Below are 23,811 nucleotides of genomic sequence, written 5' to 3'. Positions count from 1 at the left end.
TAACTTGTCAAAGCTAACTAACTTGTCAAAGCTAACTAACTTGTCAACAGCTTCAGTGTTGCCAGTGGATTTAGTATATTAATGTCACATACTCCAGAAAAGACTATAATTGTAACATGATGTCTACTGTGAAATACATATAATTCAAACCCAGGAAACTGCCTGTACCAATATCAGGCCATCAGCACCCCATCCTAGTTGCTCATGAACCTCAAAACGTCTTCACCAAATTTGACACCACAATATTTAAAGTTGTAAAATGACCTTTTTTTTCGCGGCATCTGGCCATCCGGCCATCCCATTTATGAATTTTTGTTCTGTCTGATATGCCTTATTTGACCATAGTAATGAAAGTAATTATGTACAGCAAACGTTTTGTTTTAACCGGCACCTTATGTACCAGCATGCTCGATAAATGGCAAAAATTATATACCTCAAAAATACCGCAAAGTTTACTGTATTATCGTTATCTCTGCAATGTCCAATTAGTCAGTTGAGGGTGCGAGTGAGAAGGCTTGCTGCCAGCAAGTTTTAAGGCCAAGTTGCATTATTATTTAGTGATTTACGCTGCAAACAAAAGTATTACATTTCTATTACTTAGTGTGTATTTTTACATTGATAATATGGACCTCTTGATTAACCAGCACACTCATGGTCCCACAGGGCTGGTTAATAAAAGATTGGCTATTATTAGTCAGGCTGGTGATCTATAGAAAAGCACACTTGCTTCCACAGCTGATCCTTGCATTATACCAGGAATATAATTCCAAAAGTATTATCAGCCTTCCTATATGACTGAAGTGACCAACCTCTGCAAGTTTGGAAAAAAATGTCTTCCTCCAAAAGGATCATATAACCCAGCCTCTTTATCCAGTTCTCACTGCACATTTAAAATGCTGTTTACTGAATAAATTATTTAAAGATACATAATTTTACAGTCATCACACTTCAAACAACAAGCATCTTCCACACATCACTAATACGGAAGCCAAAATAATTAATTCTAAAATAACTACTGTACGCACTGAGCGTTTCATGAAATGACATTGGACCAGGGACACTGGTTACAAACGGGCAACACTTTTAAATATTTTATTACATTATAAGACTGAAACTGCACTGTTCACTTTGATCCAAAGCTGAACTAAAAATGAACTAACCACTTAACATTAACGGACCAAAAATTAACCCCTATAGAATCAGTTACAAGGAAATACAAAATATTTCAGTATAAATCAGTGCAGACTCTGGAGAAGCACACCCCTACAGAAAAGTTGGAACACTAATCGTCGAGACCAAACTGTCAAGTATCACCCTGCGTTGTAATTACATCTAAGCAACAGTGTAAGTGAAGTTTGTTGTGTAAGACAGCAAATCTGCAAGTATCCAGTAAGTAGGCATTGAATTTGCAGCTTACCATTTCACTACTTTTCTGCAAGGTGGTAACCTTGTAAGGTACACACTCAACCATCCATTAAAGTACATGCAAGTAAGAATCTAAGATGGATCACAATTCCTAAGCAATTTAGATAAAATAGAACATAACAGAGCCATGAAAGACCAATAAACATATGAACACCCCACTAATTTCTAACCAATATTAGTGTGATTCTGGAAAGACTCAATTTAGCTGACATTACAATATGGACTTGCTCTAATTAAGGCAATTTTTTTTTAAATAACCAGGAATATTTTTTAGCCTAGATACATGGCCTCAAACTTTGACACAAAACTTCTGCATCTGCTTAAAAACACGTTTGAGAACTACATATTTCAAGACAAGAGATAACTAATATGGCTTTTGTTTCAGCTGCTTTATCTTGCAAATTGAGAGACAGGAGAAAATACATAGAAAAAACCTTGTGTTTGGGGAGACAACATTGCCTCTACACAGATAGCTTTTGTATTTTTGTTTGTGGCTAACAGCTATCCAGAGTGGAAAACATGTAAAGGATTAAATTATAATACCTCTACTTAGCAATTAACGATTCCTAATAAAGTTAATTGTTGACAATCCATGAGCAGGTAAGTAGTGTTCTTTCAGAGTTTGGAGATCGCAAACGAAAAGAGAGACCAGATGTCCGAAATTTAGCAATAAGGGTTAAGATGATATTAACATGTCTAGTGGAGTTACTTTTAGACAAAAATTAGAGAAAATAACATCATTTAAAAAGGGACTGAGCAGCTGAAGACAATGCTCAACATCAAAAGACTTTAATCTTTTCATTCAAATACATACAAGCTTTGTTGGTCCACTGCAATGTTCAGTTCTTTACCCAAATAAATCTTCCTAATCCTTTCAAATGTATCTCTTCAACCAAACTTTCAGTTACCCTGGTATTTCAGCTTTTGAATCAATTTTTGTCTGATTATCCTTCTCGGAGGAGTCTCGGGACACTACTTAAACGCAAACTGTTGTCATTTTCACAATATCTGCAATTAAGACTTTGCTCACTAAACCATTTTTTTTTTTTAAACATCTCCTATACTTTAAATGCTTGTGCACACAAGGACAGTAAAGTAAATACACCTCAACACAGGTCAATCCTCAGACTTTTTTCGGGAGGCAAGTCCAATTTTCTCCCCTCAGATGGCAAATTGCTGGAAAATTATTGCACTGAGCACCACCAGCAGTTTATTCAAGCAGCCATGTCACAAGTCAGTACACTCATTAATTAACTCCGATTAAAGGCAGTGACTGGCAAGCAAAACAAAACCAATGCCTATCCTCAGCTAGCGTTCATTCATGATCACTTTCTGATTGGATAGAAAACATAACAGGGACCCTGACTAAGTCACCTCCCCTTCTCAGTGGCAGCCTTAGATGAAGGGTAGTATTCCTTCCTTTCATTCTCAAAAATCATAGGTCAAGACCCACTCTGGAGGCTTAAACAAAATCCAGATTGACATCTCAGACATTACTGAGAGAGTAATGCACTGTAGGCTGACACTCAATTGAAATGTCACCCAAATCACCTGCAGCCTCAAAATGAGCTATTCAAAAAGGAAAAGATAACCCTTGCAGCCCTGACTTGCATTTATCTCTCAATCAACATCATTATAACATACTATTTCATTATTTACCTCATTGGTCTTTATGGGATGTTTGTGCATACATTAGGCACCATGTCTGTGACATATCATTGACTAATTTTATATATACATCACAGGGTGTGAAAGGCACCCTAACAATATAAAAGGTTTTACGTATTTCAAGTATTCTTTTTCCCCTTGTCCAATGCAGTTTTACTGCAGATGACGGCTTTACCCAGCAGAATATTAGAGGTGCACTTTGCAATGTCTCTCAACATTATGCAGTTGCAATTCCAAACTACAATTGTTTCTCGAAGCAGTACATAGCAATACAATTTCCTTCTAGTATCTTACCTTCCAGCCACTGCCAGCTTCTCTATAATATGGAAAGTTGTCACATATCCACTGATAGATCTCACTGAGAGTCATCTTCTTTTTTGGAGAGCTGTTGATAGCAAAAGTAATGAGGCTGGCATAACTGTATGGTGGCTTGCCATCTTTGTTTTGTGCATCCTGGTCCAGGGTAGTGTTTGGGTCCAGAAGTGGGGTTTTCTTTGCAATCCCACCACCAGCCACATTCTGGGCAGCATCTGCTTTCTGAATGGCTGCCCTCATCGTCAACTGTGGCAGCCAATCCATGGACGTCAGGCTGCTCTCCAGCTCTGACGTCATTGTGCTCAATCACTCCTCTACCAGGTACCAATAAAGTTTGTAATCCACACAATAGTTGTTTCACTCCCAAAAGAGAAGCCACACTGCAGGAAATTCCTAGTCACTTGGTTCACTTGATTGGAGGAAGTAGGTTTATTCTAAAAAGAAATAAAAAGGTTACAATTAACTTCAGAAAATGCATTAGAGAATAATTTACTCCAACAGATCAAACCAAATTTCGCTGTGTTAAACCTCTCCAAATGCCTAAAAAATACAAACAATATTGATCTCCTCCACCGTACAATAAAGGCTGACATGTTTCTCAACTCTTGTTTTCCTGCCTTCTCCTTGTAACCTGTTACCCCTAACTAAGAACCCATCGATGTCTCATATACACTCAATAACATGGCCTCCATGGCGTTCTGTGGCAATGGGCTCCACAGATTCACCATCCTCTGGCTGAAGAAGCTCCTTGTCATCTCAGTTCTAAAAGGGTAGCCTCTTCACTCTGACGTTAAGCCCTCAAGTCCTAATCTTTCCTACTAATGGAGAGATCTTCTCCACACCCACCCTATCCAGGCCTCTCAGCATTCTGCAAATTTCAATGGGATCCCTCCCATTCTTCTAAACTCCATTGAGTACAGACCCATTGTCCTCAACCGCTCCACATATGACAAGCCCTTCATTTCCAGGATCAATCCTGTGAACCTCCTCTGGATCCCCTCCAAGGCCAGCACATTCTTCCTTACAGTCCTTACTTGGTTTGGCCTACATGCGACTCCAGACTTATAGCAATGTGGTTGAGTCATAACTGGCCTCTGACTAATTAGGAATGGGCAATAAATGCTGGCCTAGCCAGTGACGCCCATCTCCCAAGAAAGGAAAGAAACAAAACCGGGCCAATAACTGATACATTTCATTGATCTTCCCCACTGTAAATATTGGTAATAAGCTTGTCAAATCTAACTAACTTGTCAACAGCTTCAGTGTTGCCAGTGGATTTAATATATTAATGTCACATACTCCAGAAAAAACTATAATTGTAACATGATGTCTACTGTGAAATACATATAACTCAAACCCAGGAAACTGCCTGTACCGATAACAGCCATCAACACCCCATTCTAGTTGCTCATGAACCTCAAAACGTCTTCAAATTTGACGCAATAATATTTAAAATTGTAAAATGACTTTTTCCGCAGCATCTGGCCATCCCATTTATGAATTTTTGTTCTGTCTGATGTGCCTATTTGACTGTAGCAATGAAAGTAATTAGCTACAGCAAACGTTTTGTTTTAACCGGCACCTTATGTACCAGCATGCTCGATAAATGGCAAAAATTATATACCTCAAAAATACCGCAAAGTTTACTGTATTATCGTGATCTCTGCAATATCCAATCAATCAGTTGAGGGTGCGAGTGAGAAGGCTTGCTGCCAGCAAGTTTTATTTAAGGCCAAGTTGCATTATTATTTAAGTGATTTATGCTGCAAACAAAAGTACTATATTTCTATTACTTAGTGTGTGTGCGTTTTTTATTAACCAGAATTTTTGATCTACCAGCACTCTCCTGGTCCCTTGGGCTGGTTAATTAACAGTTTGCTATCATTACTCTGGCTGGTGATCTTTAGAACAATACGCTTGCTTCCACAGCTGATCCTTGCATTTTACCTTCTGCAACAAACCCCTCAATTTCTTGGTTTTGTCACGTCCACTCTGGCCAACTTCAGGCTAGATCTCGCCTTTTAATTTGAGCCCTCACTGTATTTAAAATTAGCTGTGGGGATGCCCTAGCAGGCCAACTGACGTGAAAAATCATGGAAACACCAGCTCCCAGGCAAAATGAAAGAGATTTACACCAAAGCAGCTGTTCTGCAAAAAGTGCACAGTATTTTGTTTCCAACATTCACCAGTTAAGGATTTTGCACTGTTCAAATTTTTTTTAAAAGTGAAGTTTCCTTCTACAGGATCTTATCAGTTCCTAATCAAATTGATTTTTAAAGAGTGTGATTTATTTAATATTTACACTATTTCATTGTTAAATGAATGGATTTAATTTATGAAAGAACTTGTTATCTGTCATAACATGCAGAGATAAAAAGGGGAGTTATTACACCAAGCAGAAACAGTCAAGGAAATATCAAAAAAAAGCATGAGGAAATCCAAAAAATAACAAAAGCATATGAAAAAAGGAGGAAGAGCAGAAGAGAAATATCAAGATATTAAAAGTTGCAGACAAGTAATAATGTCAGTTTGCATTGCCAATGTCCCACAAGGTTGCTAGCAGTTGTCTTGTAACATTAGGAGAAGTGCTTCAAGAGGTGACAGTAGCTAATGTTTAAGAGGAGATTTTTTTTAAAGAGGTACTTAAGCAAATGGGTTTAAGAAGCGTGTTCAAAACTGTGGGACAGAGATAGATGAAGTCCATGCCACCGACGAGTGCAGGGGAGGTAGTACATGATAGAATCTCAAACCAAAATTCACTAAGAGTTAAAGGCAGCCGAACCTCAGAATTGCAAATTGGAATGGTAATTTTGAATTCCTTTCTGTGCAAGATAGGAAATCATCAAATTTGATGAGGACAGGAAAACAGGATTTAGAGTGAATAAGACAGAGTGGTAAAGTTTCAGACAAGCCACAGCTTATGCAGGATATAACTTTAGAGGTCAGTAAAGAATTACAGAATTCAAACCTCAAGGTGATAAAGGCTTATACATAGAACTTAAGTGAAGTAATATTTTACTTTGTCCATATAAACTTTATATATGTTTTATAATACACTAAGTCTCCACTGAGAGCACTGATATTATGAAATATTATATTTAGATTAAAGAAAGCTTTCCCCCGCCCCCCCCAAAATGATAAAGCAGCAGAGTGAGGTTTGGCCACAACTGCTGTAATTTATTTCAAGAGCACTCTGTTGCACAACTAATGAGGGTTAAGTTCAGAGGAGGGAATGCCCATTTCAACCAGACAACACATGTTACATACTTAAGAGCTTGGTCATATTCTGATTGATTCCTGTTATTTCTGAAGTCATATCAAAACAGAACAAGTCACAACAAGCTGTACATTTGACGTTGTGCTGCACCACATACACACACACTTGTAAATCCAGGGTGAATCCTTCCTCTTAATAATAACAGATGGCTTGAAAATGTTTCCCTACAGTACAAAGTGCTCTTGAAAACAGGAATCTAGCTCCTGGAAATTAACAAGGGGCCACAAACAAGTAGGAACAAAATATATTCTGGGTGGAGATTTCCATGCCCATCACCAGAGTGGCTCGGTAACACCACTTCTGGCCCAGCTTTGAAGGGCTTATCTGTCACACTGGGCCTGAACTAGGTGGTGAAGGAACCAGTAAAATGGAAAAAAAACCAAAAAAAACTTACTAGACCTTGTCCTTACCAATCTACCCATCACAGATGTATCTGCCCATGACAGTATTGGTAAGAAAGATCACTGTACAGTTCTTTTGCAGATCAAGTCCCATCTTCACACACAACATACTCAATAGCACAGCCTAGCACTATGGCCATGCTAAAAGGGACAGGCTGAACAATCTACCAACTCAAAACTGGGCAACGATGAGGCACTGTGGGCCATCAGTAAAATTGTATTTGACTACAATCTGTAACCTCATTGCTTGGCATATGCCTCACTCTACCAGAACCCCAAACTGGGAGATCAGCCTTGGCTCAGCGACAAGTACATGAGAGCAGGCCAGGTGCAGCACCAGGTATACTTAAAAATTAGGCATCAACCTGGTGAAGTTACAATACAGGACTACTTGCATGCCAGATAGTGCATGTAACAAGCAAAAGAGCTAAGCAATCACACCGGAAGTGGATCAGATTAAACGTTTGCAACGCTGCTACACCTAGTTGCAAATGGTGATATGTAATTAGGCAACTTAGCAGGGAAGGCTGCTCCACAAGTATCCCCATCCTCTATGATGGAGGAGCCAAGCACATTAGTAAAAGTAAGGCTGAAGAATTTGCAAACATTATCAGTCAGAACTGCCAGTAGGTGAATCCATCTAAGCTTCCTTCCAAAGTTCTCAAAAATCGTAGATGCCAATTTTCAATCAACTTAATTCACTTCACGTAAAAAAGTTTAGACCCTGAAACATTACAGTAACAGCAGTGAAGGTCTGTGTTGCAGACACAGCCATGCCCCTAACCAAGCTGTTTCATTACAGCTACAACACTGGCATCTAGCCAACAATATGAAAAATTGCACAGGTATATCCTGCCCACAGAAATCAGGAAAATTCCATCCTGGCCAATTACTACCCTACCAATCTATTCTTAATCAAAGTGATGGAAAGTCTTGTGTACAGGATTATCAAATGGTATTGATGCATCAGTAACCTGCTCAGCTCTTGACCTCGTTACAACCTTGGTTGGGGAATGCACGAGTGACCATCCATGAGAAGACAGCATTTGCAAAAGTGTGGCACCAAGGAGTCCTGGCAAAACTGGAACCAAGAACATTCAAGTGGCAACATTCAAATGACAAAAAAGTGTTGGGCAAATAACAACTGATTGACATTCAATGGTACGATCCCCTAATAACACCATTCTGGGACCAGAAATTGAATTAGACCAGCCACTTAAATACTAAGATTACAAGGGGAGGTCAGAGGCTGAAAGTTTTGAGGCAAATAACATCGACCAACTCCCCACAGTCTTCCAATGTCCACAAGGCACAAGTGAGGAATATAATGGAACACTGTTCACCGCCTGGATGAATGCAATTCCAGCAACACTTAAAGTTCGACAGCATCCAGGACAATGCAACCCACCTATCAGTGCACAATGGTAACGCACCTTCTAAACATACAATTAATATCACCTAGAAGATCAAGGGCAGCAGATGCATGGAAACACAACCACTTGCAAGTTCCTCCACAAGCAATTTTTGATTTGAAGCATATCACTATTTCTTTATAGTTGTAGAATCAATATCCCACATCACTGTCCAGAAGCACTGTGGGTATACCTGAAGATGGAATGCAGCATTTCAAGGTAGCAAGTCAGCAGCACCGTCTCAAATGCAAAGTTAAGCTGGTCAACAAAGCCAGCCTCGTCAACATTGGCCACATCTCACAAAAGAACAAAATAAAGCTCCTAATTCTCCTGCCTCAAGAAACACTCCCTTAAAAAAATGTACTTCAAATGAAAATCATGTCATGATTTCTTGGGGCAGGAATGGAGAAAATAAAAATGGCAATTGAGTTTTCATTGTTGTACAGATGTTCTATGGGGTACAGCATTCAGCATCTGGTATTTTCTGTCCTAGTTCCCACAACAATCAGTCTCAAGACTGTCAATCTGTACTGTGGAGCTATATCCCGCAGGAACAGTTCTCTAGTCATTTTAAGGATATTCCAACAACGTAGGAGATGCTTTTCAACCAACTTGAACTACAGCTGAATCTGTACTGGAAATTAAACAGTCAACATCTAGTCTATTATGCTATCATTTCACCAAAATAGAAGCAATAAAAACTTAAGCAAGTTTATGAAGCAGACTGTATCGGCGCCGCCTCGTGCTCCCACGAGGAGCTCGAACAGTTCATACACTTCACTAACACCTTCCACCCCAACCTTAAATTTACCTGGACCATCTCTAACACCTCTCTCCCCTTCCTGGACCTCTCTGTCTCCATATCGGGCAACCACCTCGAAACCGATATTCATTTCAAGCCCACCGACTCCCACAGCTACCTAGAATACTCCTCCTCCCACCCACCTTCCTGCAAAAATGCTATCCCCTATTCCCAATTCCTTCGCCTCCGCCGCATCTGCTCCCAGGATGAGGCATTCCACTCCCGTACATCTCAGTTGTCCTCGTTTTTCAAGGACCGTAACTTCCCCTCCTCGGTGGTCGAGAATGCCCTCAACCGTGTCTCCCACATCTCCCGCACCTCATCCCTCACACCCCGTCCACGCAATAAAAACCAAAAAAGAATCCCCCTCGTCCTCACGTACCACCCCACCAACCTCCGGATCCAACGCATCATCCTCCGACACTTCCGCCATCTGCAATCCGACCCCACCACCAAAGACATCTTTCCCTCCCCACCTTTATCTGCTTTCCGGAGGGACAACTCTCTCCGTGACTCCCTTGTCCGCTCCACATTCCCCTCCAGCTCCACCACACCCGGCACTTTTCCCTGCAACCGCAGGAAGTGCTACACCTGCCCCCATACCTCCTCCCTCACTCCCATCCCAGGCCCCAAGAAGACTTTCCACATCAAGCAGATGTTCACCTGCACATCTGCCAATGTGGTATACTGCATCCGCTGTACCCGGTGTGGCTTCCTCTACATCGGGGAAACCAAGCGGAGACTCGGGGACCGCTTTGCAGAACACCTACGCTCGGTTCGCAACAAACAACTGCACCTCCCAGTCGCGAACCATTTCAACTCCCCCTCCCATTCCTCAGACGACATGTCCATCCTGGGCCTCCTGCAGTGCCACAACGATGCCACCCGAAGGTTGCAGGAACAGCAACTCATATTCCGCTTGGGAACCCTGCAGCCCAATGGTATCAATGTGGATTTCACAAGTTTCAAAATCTCCCCTCCCCCCACCGCATCCCAAAACCAGTCCAACTCGTCCCTGCCTCCCTAACCTGTTCTTCCTCCCACCTATCCCCTCCTCCCACCTCAAGCCGCACCTCCATCTCCTACCGACCAACCTCATCCCGCCCCCTTGACCTGTCCGTCCTCCCTGGACTGACCTATCCCCTTCCTAACTCCCTACCTACACTCACCTTTCCTGGCCCCATCCCCGCCTCTTCGACCTGTTTGTTTCCTCTCCACCTATCCTCTCCTCTATCCCTCTTCTATCCGCCTCCCACTCTCTCCCTATTTATTTCAAAACCCCCTTCCCCTCCCCCTTTTCTGATGAAGGGTCTAGGCCCGAAACGTCAGCCTCTCTGCTCCTATGATGCTGCTTGGCCTGCTGTGTTCATCCAGCCCTGCACCTTGTTGTCCCAAAAACAAATATATAGTTTATATTTTAAAAAAAAAGTACAGATGTGTGGTTCTATACCCATGATAGTTAATAGAATAAAATTCTGTTTCACCCTCCAACAGATGCTGCCAGAGCTGCTGAGTTTCCCCATAATTCTGTGTTTCAGATTTCCAAGACCCATAATATTTTGTTTTCATTCGTCAATTTGGAGACTAGCTTTTTGAACTTAACCAGGTATAGTGATTTTCAAGATCAATTAGAAATGAGGGAAAAACGGAAGAAGGCAAAAAAAGAGTCAATGCACTTTTTTTGACTTCAGTTTTCACAAGCCTTATCCCTGTCCCAAACTTTCTAGTCTAGAAATGCTCAAAGCCTACAGATCCAGTAACAGATTGTCAAACAGCCTGCAGTTCACTTTGGCCAGTAATGATAAAGCAATTTCATTAGTATAGCATTGTAAAAGAGGGAAGCACAGAAACAAAGAGAGAGAGACAGGACAGATAGACATTTTTTGAACATTAATCATAGTTTTAAACAAGATGAATTTCAACTTTCTCAGGAAAGTAGATGGCTGTGACAACCAGGAGATGGTTTGATAATGTAGACTGACTTACATTTCAACATAAATAGTTCACGTTACAAGGATCACACCTTCAGCACATAAAAAAAATCAAGATTCCTACAAAGTTCATTTCTGAATATCTGATTACTCAAAACCACCTATTTTCAAGTATGGTTATGGATTGAGAGTTAATTTTACAAATGAATTAAAACAGTACGGTTTTTTTGGTAAAACCGGATAAACATCACCTCAGATCTAAAGCTTGTTAATAATTCTCACGCGAGAAAGGTTACACAAATTGCAAATCAAAAGCAAATGAAATAAAGGGCAGTACTAGACTTGAATGCACAATCTTGCAAGGAATTACATCTTCAAGGCTCAGGATTAGATAGCCAAGCATTCCATTACACTCCAGCCCTATCCACCAAAAAGATGGATAATTGTGTTTTCTCAGGCATAACTGGTATTTCCACTAGAACTGCTTTTTCCATTACCCAAATTCTCAACTCATAACATCTGCAGATAAACAGAAATCAGTCAATTTTTTCAGGTATAAAGACTCTTGGGTGTGTGGGGTCAAATCTTTGGGATTGAAATTTTGACTGTCTTTCTTAAATGCAATGCAGTGCTTCTGGTTTTTTCCGTGCGGCATAGAGTCGTTCATTAAGGTCCACAGCACAAAAAAAGGCTCTCAGCCCAATGAGCCCATACAAAACAACCAAACTATTCAAATCGCATCTTTCAGCACTTGGCCCAGTGTCTTGTATGCCTTGGCATCACTAGTGCACAGCTAAATACTACTCATATGTTATGAGGGTTTCTGTTTTTACCACCCTACAGGCAGAGTTCCCAACCTCTGATTGTTCTTCCTCACATCCCCTATAAACCTCCTGTCCCTTACCTTATTTTTGCCCCTGATCACTGATCCCTCCACCAAGGGCAAAAGTGCCTTCCTGTCTATATTGTCTATGCCCCTCATAATTTTACACATTTCAATCATGTTCCCCCTCATTCTCCTTCACTCCAAGGAAAGCAACCCAGTCTATTCAATCTCTTTTCATAAACTCTCCAGACCTGGCAACATCCTGGTAAAACTTCTCAGCACCCTCTCCCGTGCAATCGTGTCCCTCCTATAATGTGGATTCCAGAATTGCACAAAAATACTCTAGCTGTGACCTAACCAACTTTGAACGTAACAGGTAATTTATTCCAAAATAATCTTACCACTGATATTTATAGAAATTGCTTCAATGGACCTATTCCAAATACAAGGTCATTTTCAACCTAATAACCATGCTGCATTTTAAATAAGTTAAAACGTATTAAAGCAAGTGCTGCTGAGAAAACAAAATCATTTTTCTAAAATGTTCAGAATACTACATCTATATTCAGTCTAATTACATCCATAAAATAATCATAGGCGACCGATTAGTATAGTACACATGTAGTGAATCTCTGCTCTGGAAAGTCAAATAGATCTCTACTGTACCAGGAAATCTCCCTCATATGAATGAATGGTTTCTGTCTTAATCAGTCACTTTGGAAAACCCAATTCATTAAAACTTTGTAATTTTAAAAAGCGCTATTAAATCTACTCCAAACTTTGCTCAACTTTCCTCTATTCTAAACTGACAGAAATAGTCACAGCACTTAAACCTCTCCACAGAACTATAATTTTCCATTTACGGCATCATGCTACTGAACTTAAGATTACAATGGAGGTGCTCAAAAAGCACACAATACTCTGTGGCGCATTTTTTATTAGTTTACCTCTATGTTATCAGGCAGATGTCAAATATTCTGTGGCACTATTTTGATGGAGAGCAGGGGAGTTCTCCAGTGTCTTGGCTGTTATTTATCCCTCAATCTGTTACAAAAACAGATCTGATCATTATCACACCACAATCTGGAGAAGCTTCCTCTGCGCAAACTAGTTGCTGTACTTTGTTAGCTGCAAAGCTTTTTTGGCTGCCCAGTAATCATGGTAAATGCTACATAAATGCACATGTTTTTCCTTTCATGGTTTTATGACTGCCATATAGATGCTCAAGGATTTATGTATCATTAGTTTTATGTCTCTCTATGCACACCATTGTTCATCTGGTAACTCAGGGGTGAAAGTCCCATTCCAAATCTGAAGAACTATCTAGGCTGGCACTCCAGTACTGAGAGAGTACAGAGTGCACTGTAATTCTCAGAGATGCTATCTTTCAAATGAATCATTAGACCAAGGCCCATCGCTCCACATGCATAATTGTGTGGATGTTAAGAGCCCAAGGTATTATCTTGAAGAGGAGTAAGTGGGTTCTTCTAGTTTCCCTGGTCAATATTTATTCCTCGATTATGAAAATATATTAACTGATCATTATCATTTTGCTGTTCGTTGGAACCTGGTTGCCACTTTTGTGCATAAGTCAGAAGCAGTGACAACACTGCAAAAAGCACATTAGATATAAAGTGCTTTTGGGACATCCAATAGTTATTGAAGATTCTATATAAACGCAAATTTTTCTATTTTTCATCTGCTTAATGATGACACAAAGAGGCAGTGACAGGAAGGGGGCTGCCAAAAGAAGAGATAGGGAGTATGAAGGAGAATGTAAAGTTGAGTCGAACAATAGCGTGCAGCATCATATGCTGCATCAAATTATAATTTCTATTTGTACTTCACGACATATATCCTATTTTTATCAATCTGTATTTGATTATCCAAATATATTATCGAAGATTTTCATCCCAAACAATGCTACTTACACTCAGGAGCCCTGCAATGAATCCATCATATTCTTTAACTACTTATTCCTTGGCAAAGGTTAAACTAATCAACCCCCTCCTATCCTGAACAGGCTAGAACATGCTGGAACAAGTCGAGATTTATTGGTGGCAGTTTCTGGCACAAGGAGTACTAGACATTATTAAGTCACCCAGAACATAACTAAGCAATAATGTAGTGCAGATTAGGACAATTTGGAAAGACAATAAATTCCCTTCTTCAGTTATTTATGGCTGGTCACATCAGTCAAATACTAAGTTTTATATGGAAGCAGCAGCTATAAGGAGGCATGCACCCTCCCAGACTACTAGAAGAAGTAGTAAACTCTTACTCCCCACTCCAACCTGTTACAGGTGTCACCAGCTGCTGCTAATACTTAAAAGCAAAATTCAACTTGTCAAAATTCTGAAGGATATACTGGTATCCATTGAGTTATAGATTGTTGAAGGGCTGTCCTATTCAACAGTCACAAGATATCCCTAACAAAAACATTTCATAGGTTTGCTCTGTTCAGCTCACAAAGACAAACACAGTGGGTGCAGATTTAATTTCAAAGTCATTTATCCTCACACATTGCCATCAATTTTATTCTGTTCCCAAGCTACACATCACCACAGGTCAAAAGAGTAGCTCTGCTGTCAACTTTCAGCCAAACCCAATCCAAGTAAGGATGCAATGATGAGAACTAAAGCAAATTGCATAGTTCTCTTTATTTTACTTATTGTCATATAAAGGAGGATCTAGCCTCTACATGCCACAGGGGGCAGAAAGGTTAGAGGCCAAATCTGAGGCAGATATGTAAGACACCATCATTACACAAAGGCATAAACTTTGACCTCTAGCTCAAGGCCTTATTAGACAAGACTCATATTTATCAAATAGAATGATGCACAGATCACAAGAAAAAGCTAGCATTTATTAAGTTTCTCAATATGCTTTCCAAACCAAGTAGTACTTTTGGTACAGTCACTGTTAGAACTTAGGAATCAAACGGAATTTATTACAACTTATCATAGACAAATACCAAGTTATGATTTAAAGTCTAATTTTTAAATCTTTGGACACTGAAAACACGCAAGTGTTAAATGAGGAATAGTAACTGAAGACAGAAAACACAGCTAGATTCCTTGAAACCACAAATTACACTACTTTAGTCACTTCTCTGAATATCAACATGCTGGGATTGAGGGAATACAATGGTCATTTAGCACAAATTAAACTTTTACAAGCACAGCTAAATGAAGACGTTTAATGCTTCGTTAGTGAATCAATCGCCCACATGGTCGGTAGGTTTTAAACCTCTGGCATTGGAGTTTAAACACAGTTCAGCATCTCTGTGCTGGCCAGTGAGGGGCAAATGTTAAATCAGCTGAAATTAGTCTCCTAATTCATAACAGACTTGGGCTCACACTCAGAAAAAGCTGCTCTAAATTAAACAATATCATGCTGATAGCGTAGGGAACATTGGTCCAAACAGGGAAAGCATTAAAAGCAAATGAACAAATTTGCTCTATAAAACAGCTTACAGTTATTTACTTACTTTCTGGAAGTATAGCCACTAAAGCAGAGCTGCCCTCAAAAAGGTTCTCATTCTCTTAGTTCCTCCCTGCCTTCCACAAGTGCTCTTAGTTCTCATGAGGGGTCATGAGAATTTTCAAGCCTTGAAATGGGGTCACAGTGGGAAAACATTTGGGAAACAGTGCATTAAAGCTTAGTATCAGTGTAGCTAATTTATACAAAGTAGTGCCTGACAATCTGCAAATGATTTGAAGGTAGCTTCTGTTTTGTAGGGCTAGTCATGAATATTTGTCAACATATATTACCAGAAATTTTTGCAGTTTTCAAGAATATTCATCTAGGTCCTCCATTTTTTTCTCTTGCTGTGAAGATGTCATCCAAAGAATAGCAACTCTAATGGTGCAGCACTCCCTTAATCCTGCACTGAAGTGTCAGTCAACATCATACTCAGGCCTATGTGGCTTGAACATATTCATTTCACTCAGAGACAAAGTTGTCAAATGAAAGGAGCAGGACAAATTTTATTCTGAACTTAACTCTCTGCCAGGAACTACTCAATGATAATACTGATGCTGCAAATGGGAGATGTTTAATTCCCAACTATTACCTTGATGAGCATAAAATTCACCAAAAAAAAAAGGCTTCTTGAAGACTCCTTTCCTGATTTCAACCAGACTTTATACTTAAATCAAATGTTCTCAAAGAGATGAAAGATATTATTATAATTCATTTCAGTTGTGGAATAAAACAAGGAAAAATGAATTCAACTTCTGGACAAAATGAGGCCCATAAGTCAAGTAATGGTTTCCAGTTTGTCTGGCACACAGACAAGAGTTAGCAGTAAGCGACATTAATTACACCGTGGGCGCCACTTACATGAGGCAGTGAGCATACTAAACCAGATTTACCTACTCCCTACAGAAAACATTATACAAAAGCTCATTTTGTATTTGTGAATGGCAAACAATTGAAGCATCTTATGGAAAAATCAGGACAAGCTTTTTTTTAGTATTTATTAGTAACAATATTTGTGACTGAGCAGCATTTCAGCTCAAGATTAGGAAGAGAGCTTTTTACATCTTGATTAACTACAATGGGGTGTAGGAAGGAGATAAGTGCATGTGTAAATTCTGTACTCAATACCAAAAACACAATTGTTGGAAAATGGAACACCTTCTCATTTAGATACACAGTGACAGTACTAAGCACAGCCAAATCGGGTATAATGCAGTTGATTGCAGGTTAAGGGTCCTGCTGTTCAGCCCCAGAAATGTGCTCAGCTGTAGTCTCAGAAAATCATTAGCTGTTCCTTTCTTCTCCATTTATCAAAATCAACCAACTTGTGCTCTTACCGTACAAGGGTGCCATGTGAGGGGAGTTGTGGTGTGATCAAGCACACTGGGAACCAGACTGAATCAAACCAAATTCAATTTCCACATTACCTTTGTTGCCAACAGAAAAAGAGATCTTCAACCGTCAGTATAGTCTCAATTTGAACACTTATCCCAGAGTCAAAAGCCAGTGCCTGTCTAATCCCCAATACTACTCAATCCCCTACCTATGATGCATCAAAAATTGTGTTCCACATCTCTCTCCACTCTCTTGCCATAAACCCTCACCCATCTTTCATACACACTTAATTTCCCTTTTTGGCATGCACCATTCTAGATCTGACGTTTGCCACCCTTCATACCAAGTTGCTAGTAAGAACAACAAAGCAAAGAGATGGCCACCAGGGTCACATCTGGTATCCAGAAGAAACCAGCTGGTGACCCACAAGGTTAATCATTCAAGTAGAGAATGATCACAGTATACAGCCAACAGGACCCATATTAGAACTTAATGCAACAATATTCATATCTCACAAAGCAGGCCTCCTTTACCCACAAACTGTTCCAGAAATAGGTGAAGCACAAAAAGCCAATTGATCCTGCAACTTCTCTGCAGAAACAAAATTGGATTCACTCACACTAAATTATGGCTTTATCTACTTGCACAAAGGCCTAGTGTTCAAAGGCTTCAATGGGGACTGACAGTATAAAAATAAACAAAGATAAATTTAAATAAACATCAGCTGAGCTGCAGTTAAATACTGTGTGCAATTCTGTATGCCTCAGTATAAATAGAACATTTAAAAGTATCATGTAGACTTTGTTTAGCAAGAAGATGCCTGGAATGGAAATCTACAAATATTGGTCATCATTCTAGGGATGACTTGGTCAGTTTAACGGCTGCAATGTGATACAGAATGACACCAATTACATGGGTTCAATCTCTGTATTGGCCATGGCCTCTGTGGTAGCTCACGCAGATCTCCTTTCTTGCCTTACGCCATACATGATGTGGAGTGGCATATTCATGCTATGGAATCAATGGTCTCCCTCTGATGATGAAAGATGTCCATAGTCCTTGAGGTCTATAAGGTAATTACCAGATGAGTGAGAGAGTACGAGCATGGCAGAAGTAATATATTGTGTAAAGTGTGAGGTCATTCATTTCCACAGAAGAAATGAAGGTGCAGAGTGTTTTTATTAAATGGTGAGAGATTAGGTAGTGATGATGCCTGAATGAACAAAGATACTGAAGTTTCTAAATTACTTAAAGTTAGCAAGCAGGTGTAACAAGCAATTCAGAAGGCAAACTATACATGAGCATTTATGGCAAGAGGATTTGAGTACAGCAGTAAGGGAGTCTTGCTCCAATTGTATAGAAAATTGGTGAGAATACGTCTACAGTATTGTGCACGGTTTCTGGTCCCCTTGTCCAAATAAGGATATACTTGCCATAGAGGGAGTGTAGCAGAGACTAACCAGACTGATTCCTGGGATTATAGGACCATTTTATGAGGACAAATTGAAGAGACCGTGCCTGTATTCTCTGAAGTTTTTAAAAAAATGAGAGCTGATCACACGGAAACATACAAAATTCCTGAAGGGATAGACAGTAGATTCAGAAACATGTTTCCTTTGACTGTTGAGTCTGGAACCAGGGTACACCATCTCAGAAAGACGACAAGCCATTTAGCACGGAGATGAGGAGAAACTTCTTCACTCAGAGGATAGTAAGTCTTTGGAATTCTCTAAGCCAAAGGGCTGTGGAAGCACACTCACTAAGTAAATTTAAAAACAAAAATTAATAAACAGCTTATTAACGACATCAAAACCTCTGGAAATAGCACACAAATATGACGTTGAGGTAGACGGCCAACCATGATCTAGAATGGCAGAGCAAGTTTAGGAACTGAATAGCCCACTTCTGCACCTATGTTTCTATAAAATTAATTTATATCATACATAGGGTAAAATGTCAGTTTCAATACCTCATGGATCTTGCAGTAAAAAATTTGCAGTTTCAGAACACCAAACTGCTGAGAGTTTCACTTTCAAGCTGCAAATGTAATAGGAATTTGATTTTACAGTGAACTATGATGCTAAAGCTGGTGCAAACAAAGAAAGGGTGATGGCATTTCATTACAAGAGAGACCACATTTCAAAGTCTACCACAAATCACAGCATACAAATTGACCCTTTCCTCCTTTTTCAACCATGATATCCTAGTTACATGAGTGGTCAGCCTCATTTTTTTCATCCATGAATTGATGTTTTGCTTAACAGTACCTTTTAACTGGATACAAAAGATCAAGACAGGTTGCGTTGCAAAAATATTCAGGAATTTAAGACACAACCACAAACAGTACCCCACATGGCAAAATGACACGAAGTGATCACCCAAACCAAAGACTTATTTATATTTGGTATAGATGTCGACCTGATTCAAAGGGATTTTTCAAGGGTTCAAAAGTCAACATCGACAGTACTTCATGCATTGTAAAACATTTTGGGACTTCCTGTGTTAGGGATTCAATCAATACAGGCATACAGATGATTCATTTTGACCACTTTAAAAATTGTTCCCTGCACACTTCCAACCCCACATCCCGTCATGTCCATCATTGGAAAAAAACTCACCTAATTCATTGAAGCTTTACTCAAAATTCCAACTGTCTTGGATTTGGCTTTCTATTTAATAAAATCAACAACTAATCTTCTTAACCATACCCTTATCTTCATCTTCAATGCCCTCATCCCTATTCAAATCATTAAGATTATATCCTGAGTCACCTGCAACATACAGTTTTTGTCACCATTGTCAAGTGTAAGAGGCATAGCTTTGAATGTACATCGTCAGCAACTGGTTTAGTCATTCATTTCAACTAAGAGTAAGAAAATAAACATTGAAGGTAAAGTTGCAGGTAACAAGATAGATAGCAAGAGCTTCTTTCATTATATAAAAAGGAAGCCAGATGTTAAAGTGAACACAGGTCCCTTAAAGAATGAGTCTGGGGAAATAATAATGGGGAATCAGGAAATGGCAGAGGAGTTGAATAAATAATTTGCATCAGTTTTGACAGAAGAAGGCATTAATAGCATTGAGGAGAGATTGAATACTTTGGACCTGTACTCGTTAAAGTTTAGGAGAATGAGAGGCAAGTTTATTGAAACAAGATGCTTAGCGGACTTGAAAAGGGTAGACATTGGAATGTTCTTTCCTCTTGTGGGAGAGTCTAGAAACAAAGGGCATAATCTCAGGATAAGGGGTTGCACATTTGAGATGGAAATAAAGAGAAATTACTTTTCTCAGAGGGCAGTGAATCCATGGAACTATTTTACTACAGAAGCTGGGTTAAGTATATTCAAAGTTGAAATAAAGAGATTTTATCATGGGGTGGATATGGCAGGAGAGAAGAGAGAAGGGCCCAGTTACATGGAAATTTACAAAGGCAAAGTGTAAAGAGATGGTAGGAAAGTAGTTTATTAATGAGGCAAATTGCTACCAGAAAACGAGAGGAAGGACAGAGCATGTGAACATCATAGAATCGTACAAGAGGAGGGAAAATTGAAAAGAGGATGAACTTAAGGGCTATATCTGAATACATTGAGCATTTGAAATTAAGTTAATAGAGACAGGTGGGTACGATTTGGTACAAATTATGGCTACATGGTTACAGGGAGACCAGGACTGGGAACTGAATATCCAAGGATGCATTGCTTCAAGAGGACAGACAGAAAGGAAAAGAAAGTGGCGCAGCTTTGTTAGTAAAGGATATAATCAGGACTGTAATGAGAAATGCTTTTGGCACTTGAGATCACGGTGTAGAATCAGTCTGGGTGGAAGAAAGAAATAGCAAGGGAAAGTAGCCCCTGGTGAGAGTAATCAACAAGTCCCCTAACAACTATTGGGGGTCAGTAAGAAAGGTATGGCAGCAATCACGTGGTTTTACTATGCATATAAACCACATTAATCAAATTGTCAAGGCTAACCTTGAGGCAAGGTTCATAGTGGGTATAGAGAGACTATTTAGTGGAGCAACATGTTAGGGAACGAACCAGGGAGCTGGCTATTTTGGATTTAGTATTATGTAATGACTTGGGATTAACGAATGATCTCATAGTGAAGAATCTCCAGGAAAGAGTGACCATAGCATGCTAGGATTCAAATTCAGTTGGAGGATGAGAAACTTGAGTCCCACACCAATGTTATGGCGTTAAATAAAGTTAATTTTACAGGCATGAGGACAGATTTGGACCAAGTGGAATGGGCAAAAACACTGAAAAGTAGTAGAGTTGTTTAACTATGGCAGACACTTAAGGAGATAGTCAATCCCTCTCAACTAAAATATATTCTTGAGAAAGATTCGAAAAAGCAAGGCTTAGCAAGAAAATTAAAGAGAACATAAAGGGCATATCATAACGGGAAAGGTCAATGGTAGGCTGCAGGATTGGCAAGTTTTTTTTTTAAAGTCATTCACAAGGTGAGGGCATCGTTGGCAAGACCAGCACTTGTTGCCCATCCTTAATTGCCAGAGGGGAGTTAAGAGTCATCACTGCGCATCGGCAGTCACATGTAGAACAGCAGTTTCTTTCCCTAAAGGCATTAGTGAACCCGACGGGATTTTCCTGACAATTGACAGTCATTTCACGGTCATCAGCAGACTCTTAATTCCAGATTCATATTGAATTCAAATTCCACCATTTGCCGTGATGGAATTTGAATCTGGGTCCCCAGTACATTACCCAAATCTCTGGATTAATAATGCCACTAGGCCATTGCCTCCCTTTGAAGACTGAGAAAGGGCTACTATAAAAGTAATAAACAAAGAGCAAATGTTAATTATCAAAGACTACTGTAAAAACATAAAAGCAGATAGCAAAAATTTTTGGATATAAAAATGATATAGCTAAAATGAATTTGGATCCCATCTCATTGGATGAGACTGGGGAGTTGATAGTGGGAAACACAAATGGCAAAGATACTAAACCAACATTTTGGCTCAGTTTTTCCATGGTTGAGGGCACTGAAACCATCCCATTGGTAACAGATAATTCAGAGATTATAGAAAAGGAGGAACTTGAAGCAATCATCATCACCAAGGAAGATGTACTGAGGAAACTACTGGGATCGAAGGCAGACAAATTCCCAGGGCCTGACAGCTGACATCCTAAAGTCTTAAAGTGACTGCGGCAACAGAGATAATGGATGTGTTGGTTACAACAGTCCGAAATTCCCCCAATTCTGGGTAAATTCCAGTGGATTAGAAAATTGCTAATGCAATATAGGGATGGAGGCAGAAGAAAGGAAATCATAGAACAGTTAGTTTAACACCTGTAGTTGGGAATTTGTTGGAATCCGTTAAGTGGCACAGGACATCTGGAAAGTCAAAATGCAATCCATCAGAGTCAGCATGGTTTTATGAAGGGTAAATCATGTTTGACTAATTTGCTTGAGTTCATTAAAGATGTAATAAGCTAAGTGGACAACGGGGGTCCTGTAAATATACTATATCTGGACTTCCACAGCATTTGATAAGGTGCTGCACAAAAGGTTAATAGACAACGTAACATCACATGGGGTAAGGGCTAATGTATTAGCTTGGATAAAGGATGAGCTAACAGAAAGCAGAGAGTTGGGATAAATGGGTCTTTTCCTGGTTGGCAAGCTGTAACAAGTGAGGTACCACAGGATTAGGACCTCAGGCTCCAATTATTTACGATCTATACTAATGACCTGGATGCAGGGATAGAATGAACTCAGCCAAATTTGGCTATGACACTAAAATAGGTCGGCAAATAGACTGCAAGGAATAAGAAATTTACACATTGATATGGATAGGTTAGGTGAATGGGCCAAGATTTAGCAGATTAAATTTAACATGGATAAGTGGGAGGTTATCCATTTTGGTCAGAAGAATAAAGAGGCAACCTACGTAAGTGGAGAGAAACTTCATGATGCTTTGGTGCAGAGGGTTCTGGGTGTCCTTGTGCATGAGTCGCAGAAAGCTAAAATGCAGGTACAGCAGGCAATAAAAAGAAGACAAATGCAATTTTGGCATTTACTGCTAAGGAATGGAGTATAAAAGCAGGGAAATGTTGCAATTGTACAAGGCATTAGTGTAGAGAGTGCTGCCTGGTTTATTGCTCACCAGCTCCCTGGTTTTGACACTAGGCTCATGTAGTGAAATGTGTGGTGTGATGAGATGGAAAACACAGGGGGCAGATGCTTCAGAGGCAAAGAAAGAAAACTCTTTTTATTGAAAAACAAGGAAATTGAACATATTTACAGAAAAACAAGAAAGTGAATGTCAAAACCTGACTATTACTGGCAGACCTGTCTCACAGCTAACTTGACCCCAAGTTAAGCCTTGCAGCCAAGACTTGCAACAGTGGATTTACTAGTTACAGTGAGTGGTTCTTACCTAATGGTTGACAGAGAGCAACAGCGAGCCCGAGAGATTACCTGTTAACCCAAAGTCTTATCCCATTTCCCTCTTCGGGGTGCCCTACACCGTTAGCCCCTGAACTCCACCTTCCCTTATCTAAGACTAGCCAAGCTGGGTTAAAGAGTCTCGACAATCTTAGGCTCACCTCTGGAGTGAAAACTCTATTTCGCCAGGCTCTCGTTGGTAGTCTCTTGCCGTAGCTGGGACTCTGAAAGGCCACAAATGCTCTAACAGTCAGTCTTCTGGTGTCCGCTAATGCGGTTAGGCGCGTTGGACCTGATGGGGGAGTACATTTTTTTTCCTTCTTGGATGTCCTTATGAGTGGTTGTTATCTCGGATGGTGGTGAATGATACTGGTGTTGCCACAGTTGGCGTTGTTTCTGGATGCTCTCGGTCGCCTCCAGACATCAAGTGAAGGTTCACAGTTGGTTGATAGTGTTCGGTGGTTGCGAGGGTTTCTCTCGTTCTGGAAGGTTCGCGGAATCCTTGACTTGGAGGCATCTGCGAGA

General features: G+C 39.9%; 1 protein-coding gene across 13 annotated transcripts in view; it reads right to left on the bottom strand.

Annotated features, from left to right (window-relative positions):
- Window positions 1-23,811, bottom strand: part of foxj3 (forkhead box J3) — a 163,663-nt gene that overhangs the window by 95,002 nt on the left and 44,850 nt on the right. For all 13 annotated transcript variants that reach the window (XM_048615189.1, XM_020515074.2, XM_048615194.1 and 10 more), the window contains exon 2: window positions 3,388-3,842. In XM_048615189.1, the coding sequence (XP_048471146.1) occupies window positions 3,388-3,705 (318 nt within the window). In that variant the 5' untranslated portion in view covers window positions 3,706-3,842. The remainder of the gene's footprint in view (window positions 1-3,387; window positions 3,843-23,811) is intronic.

This window comes from Rhincodon typus, chromosome 31 (assembly GCF_021869965.1).
Source record: "Rhincodon typus isolate 14 chromosome 31, sRhiTyp1.1, whole genome shotgun sequence".
In the NCBI taxonomy this organism is placed as follows: domain Eukaryota; kingdom Metazoa; phylum Chordata; class Chondrichthyes; order Orectolobiformes; family Rhincodontidae; genus Rhincodon; species Rhincodon typus.
Note: the sequence above shows the minus strand (reverse complement) of the source record. Positions and strands in the feature narration are given on the sequence as shown.